The sequence below is a fragment of the Erpetoichthys calabaricus genome, chromosome 17 (genome assembly GCF_900747795.2).
Source record: "Erpetoichthys calabaricus chromosome 17, fErpCal1.3, whole genome shotgun sequence".
In the NCBI taxonomy this organism is placed as follows: domain Eukaryota; kingdom Metazoa; phylum Chordata; class Cladistia; order Polypteriformes; family Polypteridae; genus Erpetoichthys; species Erpetoichthys calabaricus.
Window position 1 is genome coordinate 9,152,573 of NC_041410.2, and position 26,784 is coordinate 9,179,356.

The following is a 26,784-nucleotide window of genomic DNA, read 5'->3' on the forward strand; positions in this document are numbered from 1 at the left end:
TCGAACAAGAGATTTTTAGTTTAAGGGAATGGTAGCCAGGGCCCTTCGTTTTGAAGAAAAGAAACAGTCCTTTAATATTTAGACTTATTAAAGACGAATATTAAAGTTTAAAACACACGTTACAGGACGCATATTTTATCTGATTGAATGTATATTTTAAGGAAGTACAAATTCATCTACTTCATTTTATTCCAGGTTTTTGTTCGAACTACACCGTTAATCTGACATCCGAATCTAAGGAACCCACCTTAACCGAGTCGTTTCCCCGTAAATACATAGCAGGCTTCGTGCGATTCCTGAATGGACTTAAACCTCTGTTTTATACGCTGTGATTTGTCAGTCTTGAAGATTTTTTTCCTTGCTTATTTACAAGAAATAGCTTTGAATATCTTGTTGATCCTGTACTTTCATCATAATTAGCATTTGCGTCTTTATTTTTATTGTTACTTTACTGAACGGTAGATGCAGTCAATGGAGCAAACAGGAAAAAAAAAATCAAGTGAACAAAGAAAAAAAAACTTGTACTAAGGCAAATTCAAATCTCTATAAACTGTGGTGTATTTTTTCCTATAAAGTTACAGATGTTTGCTAAACAAGTATACCCTTAAACAGGGGTGCCAGACTGCCCCACGGGTGGTGGGAGGGCTACTAGAAACCTTTAAGAAGTATCAGGATGAGCTATTGGGACAGCTTAGCTAGCAATTAGCTAAACAAATGAGCTTTATGGACTGAATAGTTTCTGCTCATTTGTCAAATTTTGTCTGTTCTTAAACTCAGTTCCTGGAGTGCTGCAATATCTGCAGGTTTTCATTCCAGCCAATTTTTCCATCATTAACCAATCACAAATTATAGAGATCTGTAATATGTAGCTTTAATTTTAAATTGTGTTTTTTTTATTTATCTGGCAGACAAACAAGTCAACAGATGAACTGGTTAACATAATTCCCATTTACAATTATGTGTTTCAAACATTCCGTCTGAATGAAATATTTGAGAAGGAAGACGGTGAACCTCTGAGAAATGTTGATCTGCTCAGGTTTGCAAAGCATTTGAATGGTGATCTCGGGGAGGGGAAAAGAAAATCAGTTTTACAAGTGGCTGGTGTGACAGAAAGAGAACACCAAGAAGCCAAACAATGAAATGTGTTATTTTATCAACAGCTACATAGTAGATTGGAGTGAAAATGGTGGTATGAGACCTCATACATTTGCTGGTTATTTGTTGGCTCACTTTGCTTCTTATTGTTTGAAACCTTTAAAATTAAGTCTGTTAAATTAGCAGCAGTAATTGATTACTGATTAAGGTTGTGGCTGGATTAAAATCCTGCAACCACTGTGGAGCAGTGTTTGACACCCCTGCCTTAAAAGGAGAAGAGAATTTGCCCTTGTGTGTGTTTGAGTGGCATGGTAAACTGTTGTTCTAGTTATATACATTTTTGTAATGTGCTGCAGTTTAATGTCTGTGGACTTTCAGCCTCTATGATAAAGTGCAAGTTCAGTTGTATGGTTCTAGGTGGGTGATCCCCGTCACTCAATTTCATGCCATTTCAAGCTAATACTGTATTTCAGTTATGTTGTGTCTTGTAGCTGAAGGAAGCCAAAGTATAATGCAAAAGGACTTTGTTACATAAAGTTTATTATACATCTGCTGCACATTCAGTAGTAACAAATCAAATTTTACTTGTCACATAGTTATACACACAATGCAATATTTAGTGAAATGCTAAGTTACTAAACTCCCATACTGTGTATTGAAGAAGAGTAATAAAGGATGTAAACAATAACACAACTTTACAGATGTCAATAGAAATCACTGTATTAAATTAATGCAATAGTATGCATTACAGCAGAATTACAAGAAATACATGACAAACCACTTAACGCAAAATATAAAAGTATCGCCAACAGCGCATCATTTAGCTTTAGCCTCTGTCCTCATATAGATGATGCAGATGGGCTGCGAACGGAACCTCCTGTTCTGACTTTCTGAACTGGTCTTCAGGCAGCTGTACCGTTTTCCTGACAGCGGCACAGGGAAGAGGCAGTTGGTAAGATGACTGGTATCACTGATAATTTTCTTTGCTCTTGTCTAATATCGCACATCCAGTAATATGTTCACCTGGTTGTACCACTGTCTTTAGAGCTTTGTGGACCTGTCTTTAACTAAAGCAGCCTCTGCATCACACACCACATTGTTTTCCTGTCTTCTCTCTTTTTTGGAGGGCAATGACCACACCCACATACCCAGCAGTATTGGCATCTTAACCATAACAAGCTATAAGCAGTAATTCAATACATAACACCATCCTTCAATGCAGTAGAGAATGTTATTGAAATTAAATTTAAGAATTAAGAATATATTCTGTAACAATTCCTTATTCTGCTAAATAGCTCCTTTAATGCAGAGTCTTCCCATAAGTTGATAAAGCATAGGATTCCAATATGAATGGAATGTATTTTTAAATAATACTTAATCTAAAAGGCTTTGCCCACCATCAGTTTGGTTAAAAAATACAGCCTTCAGTACTTGCATAGCAGAACAGAGCTAGTTTTCTCTACTCCACTCCATATTGGAAACTGAGCTAATACAGTGGGTACGGAAAGTATTCAGACCCCCTTCAATTTTTCACTCTTTGTTATATTGCAGCCATTTGCTAAAATCATTTAAATTAATTTTTTTCCTCATTAATGTACACACAGCACCCCATATTGACAGACAAAAAAAAGAATTTCTGAAATTGTTGCAGATTTATTAAAAAAGAAAAACTGAAATTTTTTTTTGTCTGTCAATATGGGGTGCTGTGTGTACATTAATGAGGAAAAAAATTAATTTAAATGATTTTAGCAAATGGCTGCAATATAACGAGTGAAAAATTGAAGGGGGTCTGAATACTTTCCGTACCCACTGTAAAAGCAAGATTCTTTCAAATCCTATTACTTCTAGTCCTGATTGGAATTCACAGGTGCTAGTGTATGCATAAACTCTTTGCTCCAGAACTGCTCTGTGCAAGTACTTGAGAATGTGTTAAATCTCTTGTTTCAGGAATAATTATATTTAGCCTCCAGGGAATTCATAGGCAGTTGATGTAAAATGTGTAAATTCCACATTTTATATATATTAAAATGTGTTAATTGGTTTAGTAATGCATTTCCAATGTCAAACTATTGAACATGTTATTTGTTTGTTATTTTCATTATTCCTATTTTTGTTATCAGTGTTAATACTTAAAATCTTTGAGTATTATTAGTTACACTAATAAGTATTAATACTTCATATTATTTTATAACAAAGTTTTAGTGCCATCATTAAGTCCTTAAGATTTTAAGAGATGTTATTATACAAAGCATTGTCATTCTACTTAAAACGATTGTGAACACTTCTTAAGAGTCTGACAGACTTTATGTTAGCATTAAGTTTTCCAGCCTCGATAGATGTATGGATAACTATGGATAAAAAATTCGCTATCATTTAGGTACTTATCTGTGTAAATTGTATTTAAAAATGCACTAATACCATTTTTTTTTTTTTTTTTTTTTTGGAAGCTGATACCAAATATGGAGAAATTCATGAACGCAAAGTTTTTATTTTCTTGTGAACTGAAAATGAGGTTTGGAAAAAGAGTAGGTCGTGGTCAAATATTCCTCTTGTTGGAGGCTGGAGGAGTAATTTTGATGTATTTAGAAGTTGATATAAACCATCATTGTAATGCTGAGTGACATTCAAGTGAAACATTTCCAGTAATCCTTGGAGACCCTTTCCGCCTACTCATAGCAAGATTCTCATTTTTTTTTCTAAATCAGAGGGTAAATGTTCAGGTATATTTTAGATACTATATAAAGTTAATAGGTGAATCTTGCACTCGCTAACCACTACAGATGCTTTAGTGGGCATGTCAGTTTCTTGTATGAAAGTGCACATTCAGCTGGAAGGAGGTTGATCAAATTAATTTTAGAAGTTGGCATTACAGAAACTTGATCATTTTACTGGCAGGTGGAGAGGAAGATGAGATGTCTATCATGGAGGTTGCTGCCCATTCTTCAGCAAAACGCAGTGGGCCTATGTCCCCGGGAGAGCTTGGGGCCACACCAAAAAATGCATCTCGAGCCTTGACAGCGAATAACAGTGATGAAGGTCAGGACCTCAAGGGTGAGGAGGACATTAATTTAAGAAATGCTTGACCTGAGCCTTCATAGTCATTATTATAGTGTAACTGTAGAAGTTCAATTCTAGGGTTTGTACTTTTGGTGGGATGATTTGGGTGGGGGAGTGTACAGAGTTCAGGAGGCATTATTCACAAGAATTTGCTTTTTCAGTAATAGTTTGCTACTATATTGTTTGTTTTTTGCATTATTCTAACTTTTACAGCTTTCATGCGGTAACTCTCCTCTTCCCCTATATTTGAATTGGCTGTCATACTCACCCACTAAACCTTTTTTGTTTCCCAGCTCCCAACCTCCTGACATGTGCAGTGTGTTTTACTTCTTTTGAGACACGCAAAGGCTTGTCAAGTCATGCCCGCTCCCACCTGCGGCACCTGGGGGTGGCTGAATCAGAGAGCAGTGGGGCACCAATTGACCTTCTGTATGGACTGATGAAGCAGAAAGGCAAACTGGAGCCCTTGCCCTCTCCACAGAGTGGATTGGTGAAAAAGCCACACACACCACAGCAGCAGCAGCAATCCCCTATGGCTGTGTCCGCTGCACGAAAAGAGGAGCCTGGGGGTGGAGTGGCCACAGTAACCATCATGAGCAAAGGATCTGGAGGGGAGAATAAAGCTGCCAAATCTGCCCCGTTGGCTTTAATATCAAAGGGAATGGGAGCTTCTACATCCCATGTTCTGAAGAAAGCCCCGGTCTCATCTTTGCTGCCGAGCGCCTCGCCGCTCATGAGCAGTGATTCGGAAAAAGGAGTTAGACAAACAAGCAGTTCTCCACCAGCACCAGCTGTCTCATCTAAACCCTTCTGGGCTCCCCAGGAAGATGATGCCCCTCTTAACTTAAGTGAGTATTTTGCTTTGCAATGAAGTCTGACCCCTGGGCAAGAGAATAAGATGCTGAGTGGGAAGCATTTGTCTTTATACATTGTGTTTTTTGTTTTTCTTTTTTTTAATTCCTCTCCTGCTTTCTGTCCATATGGTAAAATCGGTAACGCACAGCTTGACAGACTAGTGAGTGACCTATTAATAATGGATAAGTGACGCTCTGTTAGGTATTTTTAAACTTGTTTTTACACTTGGGCAGTTAACATGGCTAGCTTAGCCAAATTAATTTTAGATGAAGACAGGAGGTAAATATTTAACTAGATAATTTTTTTGAGCGAGACCAAAGAAAACCAGAAGCTTTTGGTTCTTAGCAATCAATCTTTACTTACCTAAAACTTCTCAATTTGTTTCTGTTAAATAGGTTGTACAGTTTGTTTACTACATAACAAATAGTAACCACAAAATAATATCACTTTATATTCCTCAGTTCTGTTGGGTCAGTTATTGCAGTGTGTACATTACATACTGTATATACTGACCAGCTACAACATTCAAACCACTGAGAGGTGAAGTGAATCTCATTACAGTGGTATCCCTCATTAGGAGGGGATATATAGGGCAGCAAGTGAACAGTCAGTTCTTGAGGGCGATGTGTTGGAAACAGGAAAAACGGGCAAGGATCTGAGTGACTTTGACGAGGGCCAAATTGTGATGGCCAAACGACTGGGTCAGAGTGTCTCCAAAACAGCAGGTCGTGTGTGGTGCTTCCAGTATGCAGTGGTTAGTACCGAACAAATATGGTCCAAAGAAAGACAACCAGTGACAGGGTCATGAGCATCCAAGGCTTACTAAAGTGCGTGAGGAGTGAAGGCTAGCCCATATAATCCGCTCCCAGAGAAAAGCTACTGTAGCACAAATTGCTCAACATACAGTGCATAGCTGTTTGCTGCATATGTGTCTGCATAGCCATGGACCAATCAGAGCTCCCATCATCATCCCTGCCGCAATTGCTTTCAGAGGGCTTATGAGGATTGGAACTGGACTGTGAAGCAGTGAAAGGTGAAATCACATTTTCATTTAGATCATGTGGATGGCCAGGTGTGTGTATCATTTACCTGGGGTAGAGATGACAACAGAATGCACTATGGGAAGAAGGTAAACTAGCAGTGTGGGCAATGTTCTGCTGGGAAACCTTGGGTCCTGTCATTTATGTGGACGTTACTTTGACAAGTACCACCTACCTAAAAATGATTGCAGACCATGCACACCTCTTCATGGCAGTGGTATTTCCTGATGTAAGTTACCTCCTTCATCAGGATAATGCATCCTGCCACACAGAACCCAGACAAAGAGTTTGGGATGTTGACTTGGTCTCCAAAGTTCCCAGATCTCAATACAAATGGACATCAGTGAGATGTGCTGGAAAAATAAGTTCATAAAGGCACAACCTCCCAACTTATAGGGCTTGCAGGATCTGCTTCTGTCGTCAGTGCAGATACCATAGGACGCCTTCAGAGGTCTTATGGAGTCCTTGACAGCACAAGGGGGATCTACACAATACTAGGCAGGTGGTTTTAATGTTCTGGCTGATCAGTGGTTTGTTTGGTTTATCACTATTTTCATAGTGAAGCTGCAGCTGCATTATTAATTATGTACATCATTTAATCTTAGTTTTAACTTCTCAGTCTGTTAAGAAATTTTCTCTAGAAAAAATTGCATTTATTACTACTTATGTATTTTCATAAGTAGTTACCGGGAGTTGTGAATGGGAAATGTAGATTAATTTTTTTTCCTTTATACTACAATGATTTTCCTTTTTATGTAAATTGCGTTGTTTTGGTTTTAAGTCCTGCCCCATGTCATCAAAGCTAAAACATGTTTTAAGATCTGTTTACCCAAAGTCTTATTAGTTGCTGTTAATCACTTTGACTATTATTTATATACTAAGGGGCTCTGCCCCCTGCTCGCTTCGCTCGCCAACCCCTGGTGTTGGGAATGACAAAGAGCGTGATGTATGAATGAGATATAGAATAGTGTGACGGTGTAGATGATGCAAATAGAAAGCAAACAATAAAGTGTGTGGCACAGTGTAAAGGTTTATTGGAAAATTTCTTTGTACACGCTGTTTAAGTGTAAAAGGTAATTCCAGCTCAGAACTTGTAAGGTCATTTAAGATGGTTATTGTTGTGATCAGAGTCAAGTTTGTCAGAGCTTAGAAAGAGTTGTGTCTCTCCAGGAAGTAATGGAATGACTTGTGTATTTATGTTTTCCACATTAATATTTTTTGGACATAATATAGTGCGTTGTGTTAAAAGGGGCATTTGGTCTAATGAGATTGCTGTTCCAAATGTCTCTGTAACTAAGTCGTCGCAGATAAAGGATTGAGGAATTGTAATAATATGTGGCTGAAGTCCATCTGTATTGGTGAGTGTACCATCTCTCAGTTGTAATAAGCAATTGTTATGATCTGGTTCTGGACATCGTATCTTTTTTACTAACTGTATCTTTTGAAAGCAATGCCAATTGTCTGCGTATTTTAAGGTGCACTGAACAATAGCTGAGTGCATGGTATCTGGAAGAATAGCTAATCACTGTCTAAAATCTCCTCCTCATAAAAGTACCTTTCCTCCAAATCGAATATTATTATTCATAAACGTTTGTAGAAGTTTATGAATGGTGTTGAGTAAGTGACTTCATGCCATTGAACATTCATCAATAGACAACATTTTTTCAAGACGGATGTCACGTGCAGTGCCACCGTTAATGTTCATAGTGGATACCGATTTGTAGGATCTAATGTAGTTGATAAAGATTTCACTTTCAGGTACATCATCAGTTATAAGCTTCTGTAGATATTCAGGATATGAATGTAAAGGAGCCAGTCTAATTTGACCCTTTTGACAACAACGTGTAAATGTATTACTTGTATTGCCAGTTGTTTCTTCAGGGAAGTGAACTGAATGACAATGATTGCAAATGACATTCATTAATCTGAATGAATTTTCCTGGTGTATGTTTTCCTTGTGCCGTTTGAGAGGCGCGTTGTTGCATGTGTAGTATTTGGGACGTGTTGTTTTGGAGCTGTAATCGATTTGCCTGTGCTGTGTGAGAAGCCCGTTGTAGCCTTCGCTGCCATTAACGTATGTCTGAGACGGGAGGTGTTTCGTTTTGAATCCGTGCCTGTTGCGATGTAGCACTTTGATTGATAGTTTGCGTAATGTGGATCTAGGATGTAGATTTGTGCATATTTGCGTTGTTGATTTGTTTCAGGGTGCACTGTTCCAATGCGATGCAGTATCTGTGCACATATGGGAAAGCAGTATGGGCCATTGCCTTTTGGTGGCCTGATATTTACTCCGGTATATGCAAAAGCAAATGAACTATTGTAGGATCTAATGCAGTTCATAAAGTTTTTACTTTTAGGTACATCGTTAGTTAGAAGCTTTAGTTGAGCTTTGCATTTTTGGAGTCGAGACATTTTTTCTTTTAGAAATATGGATAAGTAATAAGGAGTATTGCACTCACTGTTAATATGGAGCCTTTTCTGCGGTTGAACGGTTAATAGTGCCTTATTGTAATGAGATCCACCTATGCTGCATAGCCGTCTATTTTGTTGTTTCTTTCGTGTTCGTGTGTTTGTTCCTGTTATCATCTCCTTTTCGTTTTGTACCCGTGACCGTGTATTCATGACTTGTTTCTTTCTCAGCATGCGAAATATGGATAAGTAATAAGGAGGATCGCAGTCACTGTTAATATGTTTCCTTTTCTGCAGTTGAACGGTTAATAGTGCTTTATTGTAAGGAGATCCACCAATGCTGACACCCCTATGCTGTCTAGTGTGAAGGTGTTGATGTTCACTTTAGAATATGTGGCTTTGGGTGTCACTTCTTATGGATGTGTGTGGTGGGGGGGGGGGGTTGAGGATTGTTGTCACGCGAGCGTCTTCTTTCTTTTTGTGTTCCTGTGTCTTGTTGAATCCCCCTCTTTGTGTGTCCCCCGTCCCTTGCTTGTAGGGTCTGTGGGGTGGTTTTGTGTTCTTTTTTTTGTGTTCCATGGGCTTGTTGAATCCCCCTCTTGGTGTGTGTCCCGTCCGGTGCCTGTAGGGGGGGGGGGGGTGCCTTGCTGTTGTGCGCGAGCCTTTTTTTTTTTTTTTTTTTTTTTTTTTTTTTTTTGGGTCTAGTTTCGTGTGCAATGTGTTTCGTGCTTTGCTTGCGTTTGAATGCTTTTTTATGTGCCTTTTCCTTTTTTCGGTGCTCTTTGCGCCTCATTTCTCCATTTTTCCTGTGCTCACTCCTTTTTTCTGTGGTCTTGTCCGCCTCTCTCGCCCTCTTTTGTCCACCTTTCTCGGCTCCTCAGCCGACTCTCGCGGGCTCTTTTTGCGCCTGCGCAGTACATCTTTTTGCAGCTACGGCCCATTGCCGGATGTGCCTGCGTCCATCATCCGGTTTAGCATTCTCGGTTAGTAATATGGATAGTAATGGGTTGTCTCTTTAAGCTGAGGTAGAATTTTATTATGCCATTTAATATGTTATTGTAAGCAGAATATTCATCTTTTGTACTGGTTAAGTAAATTACTAGACTTTTTTGGAGTTGTTCATTCTAAACATTGAAGTGTTTCTTTATTTCATTAGAGAATCCATGTTTGTGAGTGGGTATCTTGAACCTCTTATCCACATATTTCTATGTCTCAGAATTGCTTGAAGTATGGACTGTTTGACTAGAACAACAAGCCTGCTTTTTATCTGCTTTGCATCACTGGTGTGCAATTCATGAAGTTATCACAATGCCTTTACTCTCCTCTTTCTCTGCCTTGTTTATGTATTAGTGAAATGAGATGATGTAGGTTGGAGCTTGTAGATTGGAAGTGATCTTAATCACAGTATATGGATGATTAGATGCTGTATTTGAGCATGGAGTAGCCTGGAATTAAACACTAGCCTACAAAAAAAAAGAGATTTTTAAAGTTGACAGAAAATAGAGGCAATTTTTATACTCTTAACTAGCTTACAGGCGGTATCTGGTGTGCCAGTTTTCTCAGTGTTTTTTTTTGTTTTGTTTTTTTTTTTTTTAATTTCATACCCTGAGCATAATTCTGTCTAATGGATTCTTGGAACCTCTCATACATGGTAGTTTGTCATTGAACTGGTCAAGGGTTGCCTTTTTCAGACTGTGAAAGGTATCCTGATTTTTTGATATTTAAGGCTGATGTGCTTCTGAATTAGAAGACCAAACTGCAGTCCAATGTTAAAGTAACAGAAAAATAATAGACCTCTCATGTAATGTATGATCTGTGTCAAATCATGTAACAAAACACTTAACTATCAATCCCTCAAGCCGTCTTTTTCTAGAAGAAATTTGACATTTTTAATTACAAAAGTGAGTCTCTAATTCTTGAAATGTTTAATATGATTAACGTGTTAGGAAAGTGGTTACAAAACACCAAATGTATATTTTATATTAGATATTTATTATAAAGCAGTATGTTTTTGTTTATCCCACTTAAGCATCTTTATTCCATGTGCTTTTACGAAAACCTGATTGTTACTATAGTAACACCTAATAAGTAACATTAACTTTTTTTTTTTTTTTAATATTTTTATGGGCCTAATGTTAAAATGTCCTAGAACCCCAAATGAAAGACTACTCGTAGAAGTGAAAATTTGAGAATGCCCAAGATTAGCCAATAGCAGCACGTGTTACAAACAAAAATGTGTTCTTATAATACTGTAAGCCAGGATAAAGAGGATACATTTCCCATTGTGTGTTAGTAACTGTATTGTATATATTGAAATAGGTTCCTTATTTTGTAGCATTTTTGCATAATTGAGGGGTGGGAGTCAAATGCAATCTCATTATAGGCAGCAGATTGCAACTGAAGTGCTGTCAGCAGAGCTGCTTTATTGATGTGAAAAATCGTACGAGTTGATTGTCTATTTTCTAACTTGTTTACCCAGTTCAGGGTAGATGGTGCCTTACCATGCTGCATTTGTTGCAATGTGAGAAACATCTGTAAGGATGCCAGCCTGTTATCATTTGTTGCCATTCTTTCTTTCCCCTTGTAATTGGGGAAAATCCGTCTGAGCAATGCATGCTTGTGGTATGTGAGGTGATATCAGGTATCTGTTATATACTTTTTTCAGTTTGCAAGTTGAAGTGGCTGTATGGTGCCAGTAAACAAATGTTGCAATGCAAAGTTGTTTACCATTTAATAAATCAAATGTAATATGTATTTAACCAAATTGCTGCTTCACTCTTTTTTAAAAAAAAAAAAAAAAAAAAAATTATTTTTCGAATCTAGGGATGCATTCATACTATCAATTAGGACAATTGTCAGTACCTGCATTGACTGCTAAATACTTGGTAATAAAAGAGCCGCACCTAATGTATTTTGAAACTGCTTTTATGTTATATTCCAGTACAGTTAATTGCTTTTGAAAGATGATGGCCATAATATACACGCCTTGCATATCTTACCACTTTTGCTTGGATTTTTGTGTGTCCTGCCATGGTGATTCATTGATAAAAATACAATTCACCCATTTTGTTCTTTAAAGCACATTGCATTTTTAGTCATTTCCAGGATGCTAGTGTATTTTGTGAGATTCTATCTGCAGACTTTTTTGACACAAGTTTTGGCTATCATCTCTTAGCCTCACAGAACATATATCTTGCCAACCACCCTAATGTGCACATTGATACTTCATTATATATAAAATACAGTACAGTAGTAAGTGGTACATTACAGCACATGTCCTGATATAATCTTAGGAGGGGTTCATAACCTTGGTGCAAGTTAGGGTGCGCCTGTCAGCCCAAGCTTAAGTGCAAACTGTGCAGTGCCATTTATTTTGTGTTTGGTATCATCAGTTACTTGGTCCCGTTTGTGGGCAGGGGCTTTTTAAACAAGCTGAAAAATGTACGCTTAGAGGGAGTGGTCTAAATTATATTAATATATACATTTACTTTAGTTTGTCCTGTTTGGTGTTGCACACATTAATAGTACATTATGCTGTTTTAACAGAATAATTGCTTTTAAATGTAGATACAGTACATGTATGAAAATCCAGTTTAATAGTTTTAGCATCATATAGGTGTTTCACAAATTAGGTTTTGAGAATTCTAAGCTTTGTGCAATTCAAGTATCATGGTACCATTTATGTCAAGTTTTATATGTTAATCATTTGCACATTGTTTTAATTAAAATCATTTTTTAACAGTGTATTTCACAGAAATGCCTTTTTCTATTGTACACTGTTTCAGCTTATGAAACCGAATGGAAAGTATCACTTTTCAGGGGAATAATCTATGGAGTTTAGACTGCTCTATTATTTAAATTTGGCAGCGTAAAGGGATTAATTTTTCATTAATAGACTACAAATGTTAAAAATGTCTCTAGTAACATAACAGCTTCTTAATTAGTCAGCAATTGTTAGCAAGTATATCAATGCACTATTGCATGAGGATGTGAGTGAGCATCACAGTCTGGAGGGATAAAAAGTTTGAGGCAACTCTATATAAATGTGTTCTATCCTTAGTTTTTTTTTTCTTTTTTTAGTAAAATTTCCACTTAATTACAACAACCCAACTGCACTGCTTTTACTGTGTTTCATTTACAGCATTTGATTCAGATGCCAACAAAGATATTGTTTGTCAGCTTTGCGGTGCCTGGTTTGAGACGCGCAAAGGTTTGTCCAGCCATGCCCGAGCCCACCTGCGGCATTTTGGCGTAGTAGATGCTGAAACCAAGGGCTCTCCCATTGATTATTTAAATGAGCTGATCAAGAACGAAGACTTTAAGAAACGCTTACCCTCCCTACAACCATTAGAGACTGCTCTGGACCCAGAGAGCCCTGGGGAGCTTTCTCCAACACTCAAACGACCAGCACCTCCACCAGTCCAGGGGATGAAGAGCCCACAGAGTTCAAGCCTGTCTGTAAAACATTCAACAGGCTCTCTTCACTCACCACCTGTTAAAAAAATGAAAGCATCTAATGCTGACAGGAGTTCTCTACAGATCTTCCAGCTGTCTTCTGGAGAACTAACTCCAATTAGACATGGTAAGTAAGACTGATTATAATAAGTGAAGTCATCAGTGTTTTTTATATTTAAAGGAGCACTGAATGAAGATTTGTCTTTGTGCTGTCCGTGCTAAATTCTGTTAATGTTTTTGAAAGTTACTGAATTCAAGATTATCTTTGAAATAATGAGTTTATAATGTATGCTTACATTAGGAGTATTGAATGCTGAGCTTTTAGGGGAGTATATACTATCTGACGCCATCACTTGGGATTTTTTTTCCATATATTTAGCACTAGTCCACATCAGCATAGAGTGCTTTTTTTACCTAGTGAAAATAAGCACCCACACAGATTCTTATTTGTTTAGTGTATTGATCAATTTCAAAAGAATAAGCCCAAACAAGAGGTCTCTAATTATAACTGCAAGAATGAGTTTATAACACTGGATATAACTTCACTGTTGTTTGGTGGACCTGCATAAAGATGTAGGCCAGATTAATTTTTTTGTTTGTTTTTTTTTCCCTCTTACCTAACAGACCATATTAAAGAGATTGGCTGTGAGTTCTGTGGAGAGTATTTTGAGAACAGGAAAGGGCTGTCAAGTCATGCTCGCTCTCACTTGCGCCAGCTTGGCATCACAGAATGGTCTGTCAATGGATCCCCTATCGACACATTGCGAGACCTCATCAAACGTAAGGGGCTTCCAACTGCATTGCCTCTTTCTCACTCTCCTCCTCCAAACCCTAAATCACTCCATAAATCCCAGCACCATTCAACTGTTGGGCCACCTTTAACACCAGGCTCACCAGAGCCCCGTTCTTTAGAGAGAGAGCCATCCTCTCCATCGACAGCTGCTTCTTCATCATCTTCTTCCTCTGCTCATTTGATCAAACGAATCCATTTTGGCCTTGGACATTCTCACCCTAATCAACCTACTGCCCGTAAGATGATGTCAACTGGTAGTTTGTCTAAGCTGAAGGCAGACCCTCTCCATATGGAATTGGCTTCTGGAGTGTCTGCAACATCACGATTTTCACCTGACAAATTGCACGGTCATCACAACTGGTCCAACCCTGACAACATTCTCCCACTGAGCCTGGGTAAGTTGATTTTTTTTGACTGTTTTTGATTGTCAATCTATTTTCTGTTTTGTGTCACTGCTGCCTAATAGTTCCAGCAGCTGGTCGTCATAAGTGTAGAGTCTGCTCTTCAGTTTTCTTCCACAACCCCAGAGATGTGCATGTTAGGTTAGCCTATCCCAATAGCACTGGGTGCAAGACAGGAAATTAGTTTGTCTGTGTGGAGTTTGAATGTTCTTTCACTGTTTGTGGGTCTTCCTCCAGGAACTGTAGCTTTCCGTTAACATCCCTAAAAACAAGCTGTGTGGGTTAATTAATGATTCCTAATTGGGTTATGAACAATTGCGTTGCCCAACCTCCACATAGACTAAACCTGAAACATATTATTAGTTTTAGGCTCTTTTTAGCCTCATGGTTTAAAACTGAGACAGTAACATTGAAATAATAATTTTTCAATTATACTGTTGTAGTCTGTAGTGCAAAATCTCTTACAAGATATATTAAAAGTATATTATTTTCAGATTGTTTTATTGTTATCTGAAACTAAAATTTTAGTTTCATCTTGGGACACAATTGGGCACGCTTTCAAATAGACAGAAAACTCCCACTTTAGAATTACACACGTCATATTTATAAAGATACTTCTTATTTCATTTAGTTTGATGTTGTACAGGGTGAGCCAAAATGAAGCACCCCATTTCTCTAGGTCATTGTGTGAGGTAGAGGCAGCCGAGTGGGGGTCCTTTGATAGGCGATCCCTTGTAGTTTTCAGTTGGCAACATACCTTGATCCAGTGCACACCGTGCTTTAGCTGTCGAAGATTTTGCTTTTGAAGAATGCTATCATCACAACGCAATGCGCCTTTAAAAACGCACTTCAGCATTCCTGCTAACGGTGACCTCCTAAATCGGGAAAACAATTCTTCAGTGGGTGACGAAATTTAGACAGATGAGTACAACATTGGACAGAAAATCTCCAGGGTTTGTTTGAACTGTACGAATGCCTGAAAACATCCAAGCTGTAAGGGCATCAATTTTGCAGTCTCATAGATGTTCAGCGCGCAAACATGCTTCTGCCTTAGGCATTTCCAACACATCTTTGAGGAGGATTTTGCATGAGGACCTTAATTTCCATCCATACAAAAATGATAGTAGTGCAGGAAGTCACTGAGAGAAGAGACTGGGAGAGTCTTAGAGAATGTACATGAACGTTTTGGCAACCGTTCATCGAGATGCCATCGTCATGTGCACCGACAAGGCACATTTCCATTTGAATGGTTGCGTAAATAAGCAAAACTTTAGCTATTGGGCTGAAACCAACCATCGTGAACTTCATCAGAGACCCCTGCACGGTGAGCGTATTAGTAAATTTGGCATTGTAGGCCCTTACTTTTTTGAGGTAGGGGAGCAACGGTCACCATCACTTTAGAACGTTGCATTTAAAAGCTAGAGAACTTTTTGCAGCCCCAACTGGAAGGGATGGATATGGTAGATGCCTAGTTTCAACAGGATAGAGCAACAGTGCAGAGATCCATGCAAGTTTTGCGAGAGATGTTTTCAGGGAAGCAGATCTCCCTGCGCAGTGATGTCTGGGGGCCTTCACGTTCGCCTGAACTCACTCTGTGCAATTTCTTCTTGTGGGTCTATCTCAAGTAGAAGGTATACACACACACACACTGACCTCAATCTTGAAGCCCTCGAGGACGCTATTCACTTCAAAATCGCCACTATTCCCCTTGAAATGGCTGAACGAGTCATGTGAGCTTTCAGAAATCGTCTCGAAGAGCGTATTGCTAATGATGGCCACCACCTTGAAGGCATCATTTTTAAAATACAGTGAAAAAAAATTTTATATACTCATTCTCTTGTTGTAATGAAATGTATTTATCTTGTAGCGTTTTTGTAGAATAAATGTTTGTATTGTGGTATTTCTTTTTGGCTCACCCTGTATAAATATCCAAGGCCTACCTTTTCAGTGTACACAATTGAATTTTTTTACTTCTGTTTTTATTGGTATAAAATAGAACACTAGAGTCAAAATATAGTGGAAATGTAGTAGTTTTTTTGTGATCTTTCAAAGTTTATAGCCTTCATTTCTGAGCAATATGCCAATTACGAGGTAAAAGGTGGGGTTAAATGTCTTCCTTAAGAACCGTTAATTCAAAGCTCAACTTTGATTACATATTCTCAAAGTAATTGGGTCAGAAAATGAATTGATGGATCAATTTAAATGTATATTACCTTCAATGGTAATTGTAAAGGTGGCTGTTTTCAGTTTTTTGTTTGTAAATGTATATTTTTCTCTTCAGGTTTTCATACAATGAATGTTTGACAGCTGTTTTTTTTTCTCCATTTTGACCAAACCTAAGTTTCATTTACTACACTGTAATATCTGCAGAGCTAATTTCTCTATTACAAATTTCAAAGCTACAAAAATTACTGTTTCCTTTTTTCCATAGCTTCGGAGAGAGAACCTGTGCGAGATATCCGCTGTGAGTTCTGTGGAGAGTATTTTGAGAATCGGAAGGGTCTTTCTAGTCATGCACGCTCTCACCTGCGACAGATGGGTATCACAGAGTGGACTGTAAATGGCTCTCCAATAGATACCCTGCGTGAGGTAATGCGCAAGAAAGGAAAACCACCAGCTATCAAGAAAGAACCTGGGACTGACGGTGGCTTTGTGGCATCCTCCTGGGAAGACCAATCTAGCTACCACAAGCAGTTCAGTGTGCCTACTTCATCAAAACCATCTGCTTCCATGTTGCACAGTGGTCATGGACCAGCTGGCAGAATGATGAAGCATGGCTTAAGCAGTCCTTTTAGCCGAGGAATTGGTCTCTCTGTCAATGGAAAACACCAGAGTAACTTTCTGAAGTCCCTTGGCAAGAGAACACATGGTGATGAAAGAAGCCTCCAGGGAACAACTGGTGAGGTGCATCGCACGCCAAATAAGAATTATGTCCAGACAGAGCTACCCTTTAAGCCTAAACCCTTGACTTCTCCAGACAAATCTACCCCACATGGATGTAAGCACAGAAATATATTTTATTCTATTTTAAGTATGCTTAGAAGTAGGGTTACTGATTTTTAAATATAAATTGTTAGTTTGCCACCTTGTGTTAAACCGAATACTGTAGATAGTCTGCATTGTGCCTGTGTTCGATATTTTTAAAAAGATGGGAGATTTAGTACAGCTATCTTTTCTGTCTGTGTTAATTTTATTTTTTGTTCTAAAAGTATCACCTTACTGTTTATGTATCTGTTGCTTCTACAGTAAATAGCCTGCTTTATGTATGAAAGTTGATAAAGTGTAGGCACATGGGTGTATGCTCTAGGTTTAATGAAAGATGGGAGACTGTTTTATTTGGCTGGCTTGATTTGGTGAAAACTAAGCTACTCCCAGTATTTCACGTAGTCTGTTCTTTAACGGCACGTCTTGGCAGATTCCTCCAGTCTCCCACACCTCTTTGTAAAGACATTTTCCCTGGTTTTAAGCTCTAAACACTTTAATGCTGATTTTTCCAATGATTCCTTAGATTTGAGTACATGTTTTATTACGTAGTTAGATTTTCATTTTTTAATGTAATTGGGAGGTTTTTAAAAAAACTGGTAAGTTTTTTTTTTTGCTCTCTTTAGCACAACGCTGAATATAGTAAATTTTGTGCGTTTAGGAAAATGCATTAAGCCCAATGATATTTGGTTGCCTTCTTACTATGGGCGGAGTGATTAACCTGCATCCAGGCCTGCAAGTAGGTCCTCCAGCTTTCAAGGAAAACACGGGTGTTGGTGGCAGGACTGTGTTTAAAAACCTCACACTATTCGATTCCTGTTATAAAGTGGAACTATGGAACATTTTAGGCATTACCACAGTATTGTAAATCTTTTAGGAGGAAGAAATTTTAATAATCATTCTTCCTTTTTTTGTGTTTTATTTCAAACAGCAACTGATGCCAGTTGTGAGCTCTGTGGCTTCTATTTTGAAAACCGCAAGGCTTTGGCAAGCCACGCACGTGCACACCTAAGGCAGTTTGGCGTGACGGAGTGGTGCGTTAATGGATCCCCAATAGAGACCCTGAGCGCCTGGATTCGAAGCAAGCCTCATAAAGTGGCAGAAGTGCATCGAAGCTATCTGCAAAATGGGAGACCCTTTCCTAAGAAGGTATAAAGGCATTACAACCATAGGGGTGAAGAATGTGGTATAATGTAGATGTATGTTCTGGCATTGAAACTAATCAGAGTTTCAGAAATCTATTCTAGAGCATCATGTCACAAGCACCTGAGTATGCATTAGCTGTTAAAGTGCCTGTTTTAACAATTGTAACATTGTTGTATACGTGTAATGCACAAGAAAGTTGTAAAGCAACTTGAAGTGTTGTCCTCTTTAAAACAATCAGCCACAATATTAAAACCACCTGCCTAATATCGTGTAGGTTCCCAGTGTCCTGCCAAAATGGCTGTGATACATTGAAGCATGGATTCCACAAGACATCTGAAGGTGTCCTGTGCTATCCAGCACCAAGACATTAGCAGCAAATCCTCTAACTCCTCTAAGTTGCAAGGTGGGATCTCTGTGGATCAGACTTGTTTTTCCCCCAACACATCCCACATATGTTCAATTGGATTGAGCTCTGAGAATTTGGAGGCCAAGTCAACACAATGAACACTTTATCATAATGCTAGTGATAGTTCTGTATCATCATATCTGTCTTTGAATGTGGATAAAAGTGAACGTCTGAATCTGAAATCAATTTGTTAAATATGAGCTAGCGTTATAAGTCCTGGCAAAGATGTGGGTAACCTTTTTCAGGAACTGTTTCCTGATAGTGAGATTATAGAGAGTTGTACAGTATGCATGGATGCCCTTTCCATGATATACCTTGTATTTTTCACCCACCACGGTTTACTACCTAATATGTGCCACAATTTTCTTTTTAATCTTTTTTTTTTTTTTTGCCTAATAGGTTTCAGGTCATTAGCCCCCCGAACACAGTAAAGTTTGTGTTTATTTGTAATTTAATGTGTTAATGTTTGTCAACAGCACTTGAACAAAGCATGCTTTTTGCGTGAATTCTTTGTGTCTTTGGCTTGCACACACCAAAATATTGGCACGAGCGGACTGTGCATATCACATGTATTACATAACATTCATTGCCTAGAAAATGTAGTGGCCATGCCTAGAATTTCATAGTGTATTACTGCGCTGTTTCTCTGGATGAATACAGTGTGCTTCAATGTCAGTTTTTTATAATATAAGAGGTCAGAAATTTAATATAGGCCACATGTTTGAATTCACATGTTCTTATTAGGTTCATGCGATTTCGCTGTGGATATTAAGAACCAGAGAATAAAGTAGTTCTGGATTATTGTGCTGAATCTTAAATCCTGGAATTTGAAAAGTACTTCAGTATGAGAACCCTGTATTTTGGAGCTGGGATTGTTTTTAAATGTAGTCAAAAATTCCACCAAAACACCAGATCATCAATTTATTCAATTTAAATTTATGTGACTCATGTGAAGTGGTATTTAATGGGTTTAGTCTCTGACCATATATGTCATTTTTCGTAAAGGTCCCAGTTCCTTTTTAACATATTTTGTTTCTGCCTTCCTGTCACATCTTAGTTGTCCTTCTTTTCCACATCTCATTCATATTGAAAGCTTCTGTTTCCTGGTCTCTGTAGTTTTTTTTTCTGCCTCTGGATTTTTCATCATACTCTTTACTATCCTTTTGATATGAAGTTGATTTTATTAAGCTGTGTTGCTGCTAAGATCCTCCTGGCACCATCCTGGATAAACCAGGAATAGTGTTCAATACATGCCTGGAGGAATTTATTTTGATTTAAATTATTTGAGAACGCTCAGCTGCTTGCAGTAGTATTTCCTCTCCATCCACTGTATCATCTTTTAACAAAGGCGCTGCACTCATTATGAACAGTGTTTTGCTTTAATCTGCATGTGTAATATTCAGGTTAGGCCTGTTACAAAGATACAACAAGCAGATTAAAGCTGTAGTTTAATAGATTTTGCCCGGTGGCTCTGTTGAACTGCTATATGTGTCTTTTCACTACATTGTTATACTGCTTAGTTATGTTCTAAAATCAAATCTGCCTGTCTTTGTCTCTCTCAGGCCCGCCCCCATCCTTTAAATCCTATTGAATTGGACGCTCTAATACATAGCCGTTCTCCAGTCAGCCGGCAGATGCCAAGTATTTCACAGGGTAAACGAGTAGGAAAAGATGTCCACTGTGAGTCTGGTCGAGCAAATGAGATCAATGATGGAGTGCAGGAATCTTTATCCCCAACCACAGAGGAGCAGCAGCAGTCTCCATTTCAACCTCAACATCAGCAGAAAGGAGCCAGAAGTGAGCTCAATGTTCGCTCACCACGTGGTAAGCAAATTTCTGAACTGAAAGGACAAAATTTCTAAATAACCTGTTCTCTTATCTGAAACCTGTGTTTAGCCAACTAATGTACTTAGATTTTTTTGTTGTGTTATTATTCAGGAAGAATATCCATTACCTCTTACAAAATTTGATTAATTTTGCTTGATGTTATTCTTCCAGATAATAAATTATGTGGAAAGAATTAAACTGAGAAGGAATGCTATTTTAAGCTGTATTTTTTCACTGTGCGATTCATGTATAGCCCATCATTTGCCTCACTGACAATTCCTGTTTTCTTCTCTTCCACATTTTACACCATACATACTACTATAGTCAAGCAGTGGCTAAGCATGAGGTTTCTAGTGGTGTACAGGATAGATTGTGCTTTAACACAAAGGTTTGCTGGTTCATTCACAACCTCTTATTTACTGTGTGCCCTAGAGTAAATTGCTTGTCTATACCACAGGCAAATGTCACCTTGCTTCTTTGTTGTTGTTTTTTTTTTTTTTTTTTTATATATAGATAATTATGTCTCATTCTTTTAACACATTTACTGCTGGACTTTTTTTTGTTACCAGGATGCTACAGTGTCGGTCTGTGCAAATATGATAAATAATGAACTCTGTCAAAACTCGTAAAAAATTAAGAAATGTATTGGTAATAAAACCATTGCTTTCCAACAGTAACTCTGCCAAACCTGTGAAAATTAAAAAAATAATAATTTTCACCAGCAGCTTAAGTCTTCATTTCAATATGAGTCCTTGAAGCCATGGCACCATACAGAGTGCAGTCTTAGAAGCACATGTGTCGCAAATACAGTTTCTTTGCACTGTCCATACTTGTTTCACACAGCACATTTCCCAGTTCATTACTGTTTGCACTCCGTGGGCAGCAGATTGTCTAAGTAGTGCTGTTCTAACAATCATAACATATTGGACCTCATACGATGACAAAATGCCTTAGGGGCAACTGAAATCCAAGCTGGTCAGTCTTGAGTAGTAATGAGAGTGGGTGATTTGAGAATGAAATCAGAACTACTATAATCAGCACCTGCAATTGGGAAAGCTAAGGCCTCGGTTGCTTCACTATCTGCATCAGTACCAGAGCCTACAGGTTCCAATTAATTCAATTGTCACTATTGTAATCCACTGTCATTATAAAAATAATCATCTTGCAACAAATCTAGTTGTTTCAAAATGTGAATAGCTTTTTACCTTTTTCACATCTACAGAAAGTACATTTATAACATTTTCTTCATGTTGTTGCCACCAAAAAAATTCTATGCCTGTCCACTAGATGCATTGTAGTAAGTAACTAAGATGTGGCTGCAGAGATCACCGGCACACTGGCTGCGTCTGTAATAGCTGTATACTGAGGTATGAGTTATCTCATACATTGTCAGTAGTGGTGGGATTTTTGGAGGAATGTCCTCCTAGGGGTTTTTAGCGCATTAATATCAACATGTATTGCTGTGAAGAACTGGTTGGGAGTACCCCTTCATATATCGAGCCCACTGGAATCCTCTTTAATAAAATCCCTTTGTGCGTCCAGGTGTCCGTGTGTGTGTGTGTGTCTTCTGGTGAAGTGCGCATGCGCGGGGCACGGTGCGATGCGCGATATTACTGTCAGAGATTTAGAGGTGTTTTACGGAAATACAAACCAGTATTAGTGCGAGAGGAAATTAAAGGTACACAATACAGTGACTCATATTACAGCCACATATAAGCCAGTATTACTGTCAGAGGAGATTAAAGGCATATTACCGACGCGCACGCCTATATTACCGCCAGAGAAAATTAAAGGTATATTACGGACGTACAAGACAGTATTACTGTCACAGAAAATTAAAGACACACAATACACGGCGGCAGCCCACGAAGAACAGTCAGCTCAGCAAGTAAACATCAACAAAAGAAAGGCTGAAAGAAAGAAAAATACGACCAACAAAAAGAATGAGGTCAAAGTCCCTTGCCATTTAATATAGACTGTTCCTACTAATGTATATGCACTACTGTTCTACTGCCCGTTATTGTAACGGGCTAAATGACTAGTACATACTATATAATATTGAAGAATGGGTTTGTTCTCCCTAGGAGTTCAGATTGTTTTCATAAATGACACAGTGCATGGTGCCTGCCTTTTACTTTTGAAACTAGATTACTGCTGGTATTGTGCCATTTGTGGGGTTTTTCTGTACTTTTTCAGTTTCCATACATTGCGCAATCATGACTAATACTGCAGTGCTTCTGGTAAAATGTGATTTTATTATTTTTCTTTTTTTTATCTTGTTTTCACCATTTTGATTTCCAGCAGACTGCTGAATGTTCCTTTACATTGTTATTTAACTACATGCTTTCTGTTTTCATCTTGCTTGGTTTATGTAGTAATGTATAAAACACTGTAAATATTTGTGATGAATGAAATGCATTAGAATAAATAGGACTGTCAATTGTAGGGGACCTCACAATGACACATAACTGTGAAACACAGTATGACATATTTGCTTTTTTTAAGCTTTGCTGTGTATTAAGTATTGCGATTCGATTCTGCAATATTTCGGTTAGTATTTTTTTTATAATTTGACTGGCTGAAGTAAATTTTATGACAAGCCACTGAGAGACCAAGTAGTCACCTTGGAAGATCAACTTCGTTTAGTGAGTGATAGTTGTGTCTTTTTGTTCCTATATCAAGAGCTCTGCATGATAGTGGTCTGTATGAGATTATACCTAGAAAAAAAGCATCACAAGTTCACTCTTGATCTGCCAAAATGGCAAAGAAAAAATTCATCCTCGTTGTAAAATTACTTATTAATCTTAAGGATCACTAACTGTCATCTACTTGAGGGTTTTAAATATCAGTCCTTGTATTAAGTACTTGTAATCCACCAAATTTATTGAAAAATGATCCAGACATTAATTAAATAACAATGCAATTAAATAATTCTAGATGGAATATTCCAGTGAGGCTGTATTATAAATAACATTAGTGGTAAACAAAGAACTGTATAGTACTGTATTTTTGGTCAACTAGTAATCAAAAAATGGATATCAACCAAAACAGAATTGTTAGTAAAGAAAGAATGCTAATGCAGGTAGGGAAGAAGTTAATCATTTGAATACAGATTGTAAAATTTATACTTAAGGTTGTACAGTGGTTTGTCCTGTGGGCAGATGTATGTTCATCACAAAATGAGGCAAACTGCAAGAGAAATGAAATGAAGAAAAGGAGAGGGTACTTGAGGCTTATATTTATAAGTGGCAGAAATGCTCAAAGCTCAGATACAGTATTCAGTAAAAGACGTACTTGTTTTGGCAGATAAATGTTCGACTTCTGGTATGCACATAGGTGGTTGGTGGGCTTCATGTATTTTTCAGTGTTTTTATTGAAGGAAGTCGGTGGAGTAAATGGGGGCACTGATTTGGTCACCGCAGCTGTGGTTGTCGTTAACCCATAAAATTGAATTCTACACATTTAATTTTTTTCCCAAAAATCATTTTAGAAAGTGAGTAAGGTAGCTGGGCAGCTTTAAGGGTCAAATATAAAGGACTACATCTATTACAACTTGTTCCAAGAAAAAGATTATCTTTGTAGTGAGTTATAGTCTAGAATACATCATATAGTTGGGATGCCTCTAAACACTGTCCAAGTTAAAAGGTGAAGGATAAACTCAGCTGAGCACAATAATAGAAACATAGTGGTGCTTTTTAACTTTTGCTAAAAACTAAATATGGGATGAAGAAGCAATTTTCATCAGATATACTACATGGACCTGAAGCACAGGACTAAAAGCACTGGAGTGGTTCAAGAATGGAAAGGTCAATGTTCTCTAGCCTGTCCTGACCTTGGCCTCTTTGAGACCCTGTGACATGGTTTGAAATTGAATGGCAACAAGTGCTGTCCTTTTTTTTTTTTTTTCCTCCCCCCCCCCAAGTGGGCAAAAATCATTGCTGTGTGCAAAGCTTATACATAGATGCTTTCCACCAATGATTTGATAGTATGACTAAAAATGGTTTAAACAAGTGTCCAAGTAAGCCTGCAGCCAGGGAATTTAGATTTTGACTTGTAATGATGTTTTTTTCCTTGATCATGTTTAAAAATGCTGGTTGCAACTAGATGTTATTTGTAATGCTGCAATATTTGAAATTTTTAGTCTGAACATTTTTCCAGGACACTTTACATTTGATATTTGCATGTAATCACACACTTCGAACCTGCCTTTTGAGAGAAACATTCTACAAGAATAAACTGAAGAAGTACTCTGCTCTTTCAGGACAAGTTAGGGTTTATCAAAGCTTGTTTTTTTTTTTTTTTTTTTTTAATTCCAGCCCCCCTTGTTTGTACACCTTTAGGATCTGGTACTGTTCCTCTTTGTAGAGTTTCTTATGTGACAATGAAGCTTTTGATATATTTGTTTCAGGATTTGAACGACGACCTCCAAAGCACCCTGCACACTTACAAAGTGATGAGGCTCTGGAAAGTCGTCCCACGGCCCCCAGAGTGCGTACTATCCCATCCCTTGTGCCAAAGCCTCCATCCACTCCACTAGTCAAGTTTGTTGGCAATATTTACTCCCTGAAGTGCCGGTAAGTGTCTGCCAGCTGGCCATTTATAATAGTTGTAATGCAGTCCCATTCAAGCAAGGAAAGTTCCATTTTAACTGTGCCTCAATTTCTAGGTTCTGTGAAGTGGAGTTTCATGGTCCTCTCTCGGTTCAGGAAGACTGGGTTCGTCATTTACAGCAGCACATCCTGGATATGAACTTTCCAAAAACGGAGGCTCCTCTGGAAGAAAGTATCACGCCTATGGTGCCTATGGAGACCCCCGCAGAGGTCCTGTAGAGCCTTAGGGCATTTCCAAGTTCTGTTTTTATCACTTTTTAAATCCTCCAGAAACTCCAAAGATCAGGTGTACCAGCCTACCTGCCTTCCCGAATTAATTTTGGCTGGACTTTGTTTGCCCTTTGGCCCTTTAATTTAGCCTGGGGTCTTGTCTTTTAAATGAGAACATTTCATCAAAATGTACAGGGGCTGAATGCTTTCATTTTACATTTTATTTCAATTAACGTAACAGAAGATTACATATGTAATGTCATACCTGTTGAAGGCTAAGACTATTAACGACTTTTTTCTTTGTCAGATGCGATCATGTTTTTTTTTTTGTTTTTTTAAACCAAGGATGGCTTTCTTTTTTAAACGATAGGCCCAATTTGTGCAGAAAAGGGAAACTGGTCTTTTAAGCCTACAGTGGAGGTTTTTAGTGTTTCTTTCTTCCCAGAAGGCCAAGAATCATGGGATTCTAAAAGAGTTTTTTTTTATTTTTTTTTATTCTGCCAATACTTTCTTTGCAGGTTTTTTTTTTTTTTTTTTTTGGCTATTAATAATGCTGATCATTTTAATGGAGACCAAGGTACTGATAATTGTAATTGCGCTCTTCACTTTTGCAGCCACCACCTGTTGTCGACTCCTTATTTCCACCCCCTCCAAAAAAAAAAAAGCACTTTGCCATTCTACATCCGAGGGAGGCATGTCGACTAGACAGTGTGTATATCGCAGATGCTGACGTGTGGCTACTCCCTTTGCCTTTACACTAAGGGTTTATAATAAGATACCCTATGCCCTTAATCCCCTGGCCACCCATATTGGTTCTATAACTTAAATTTGATGGGTGCATCAGCCACACTGAGTGAGCATGCCAATAAAAATTAATCGCGCTCTCCTCCATCTATTAACCATCCGTGGTCGTCCACCTCACAGACTGCCATGTTTTGCACAAGTGGTCAATCTTTTTTTTTTTTTTATGAAAGGGATTTAATTTACTTTTAGGACCAATGACCCTATTCTTTTCCTAATAATTTTATTGTGATATTCTTGCTCCTACTTTCCTTTTTCTAGCACAAGTTAAAGGAAAGGTGTAGTGGGTAAAAGATGTCCTGGGGTTTTTGTGGGGTTTTTTTTCCTTCATGTGGTGTAGTTCAGGCAGAGGTTGCCTCTTGTTACCTTTGTCCCTCCTGCTTTGGCAATGGGACAATTTAAAAATATATATATTATTACAAGAAGAACTGACATTAAAGCAAAAATGAAAGCAGATGAGGAAGCACAGTAGCTTGTGCTTCTAAAATGGTGTGCCCGTCTGTTTGAGACATTTTAATTCCAAGGTATCGAAACACTACCAGTGCTTATCAGTATTGAGTGTATTACCAGTCAGCTTTTTAAAAGCTTGTGGATTCTAAAGAGGTAGCTGTTTTAATAAATAAACACTCTTTAGTTTTTACTTCCTTTTTATAAAACCAAATGTTTGTTTGTAGATTTGAGCCACTAGGTGGTTGGC

The 26,784-nt window shown here is 38.0% G+C and overlaps 1 protein-coding gene across 3 annotated transcripts in view; it reads left to right on the top strand.

Annotated features, from left to right (window-relative positions):
• wizb (WIZ zinc finger b) overlaps window positions 1–26,498 on the top strand; it is a 104,476-nt gene extending 77,978 nt beyond the window's left edge. For all 3 annotated transcript variants that reach the window (XM_028823706.2, XM_028823707.2, XM_051920649.1), the window contains 9 exons: window positions 3,991–4,146; window positions 4,446–5,000; window positions 12,598–13,038; window positions 13,536–14,099; window positions 16,537–17,103; window positions 18,019–18,236; window positions 20,202–20,463; window positions 24,875–25,040; window positions 25,133–26,498. In XM_028823706.2, the coding sequence (XP_028679539.1) occupies window positions 3,991–4,146; window positions 4,446–5,000; window positions 12,598–13,038; window positions 13,536–14,099; window positions 16,537–17,103; window positions 18,019–18,236; window positions 20,202–20,463; window positions 24,875–25,040; window positions 25,133–25,295 (3,092 nt within the window). In that variant the 3' untranslated portion in view covers window positions 25,296–26,498. The remainder of the gene's footprint in view (window positions 1–3,990; window positions 4,147–4,445; window positions 5,001–12,597; window positions 13,039–13,535; window positions 14,100–16,536; window positions 17,104–18,018; window positions 18,237–20,201; window positions 20,464–24,874; window positions 25,041–25,132) is intronic.
• The last annotated feature ends 286 nt before the right edge of the window (window positions 26,499–26,784 follow it).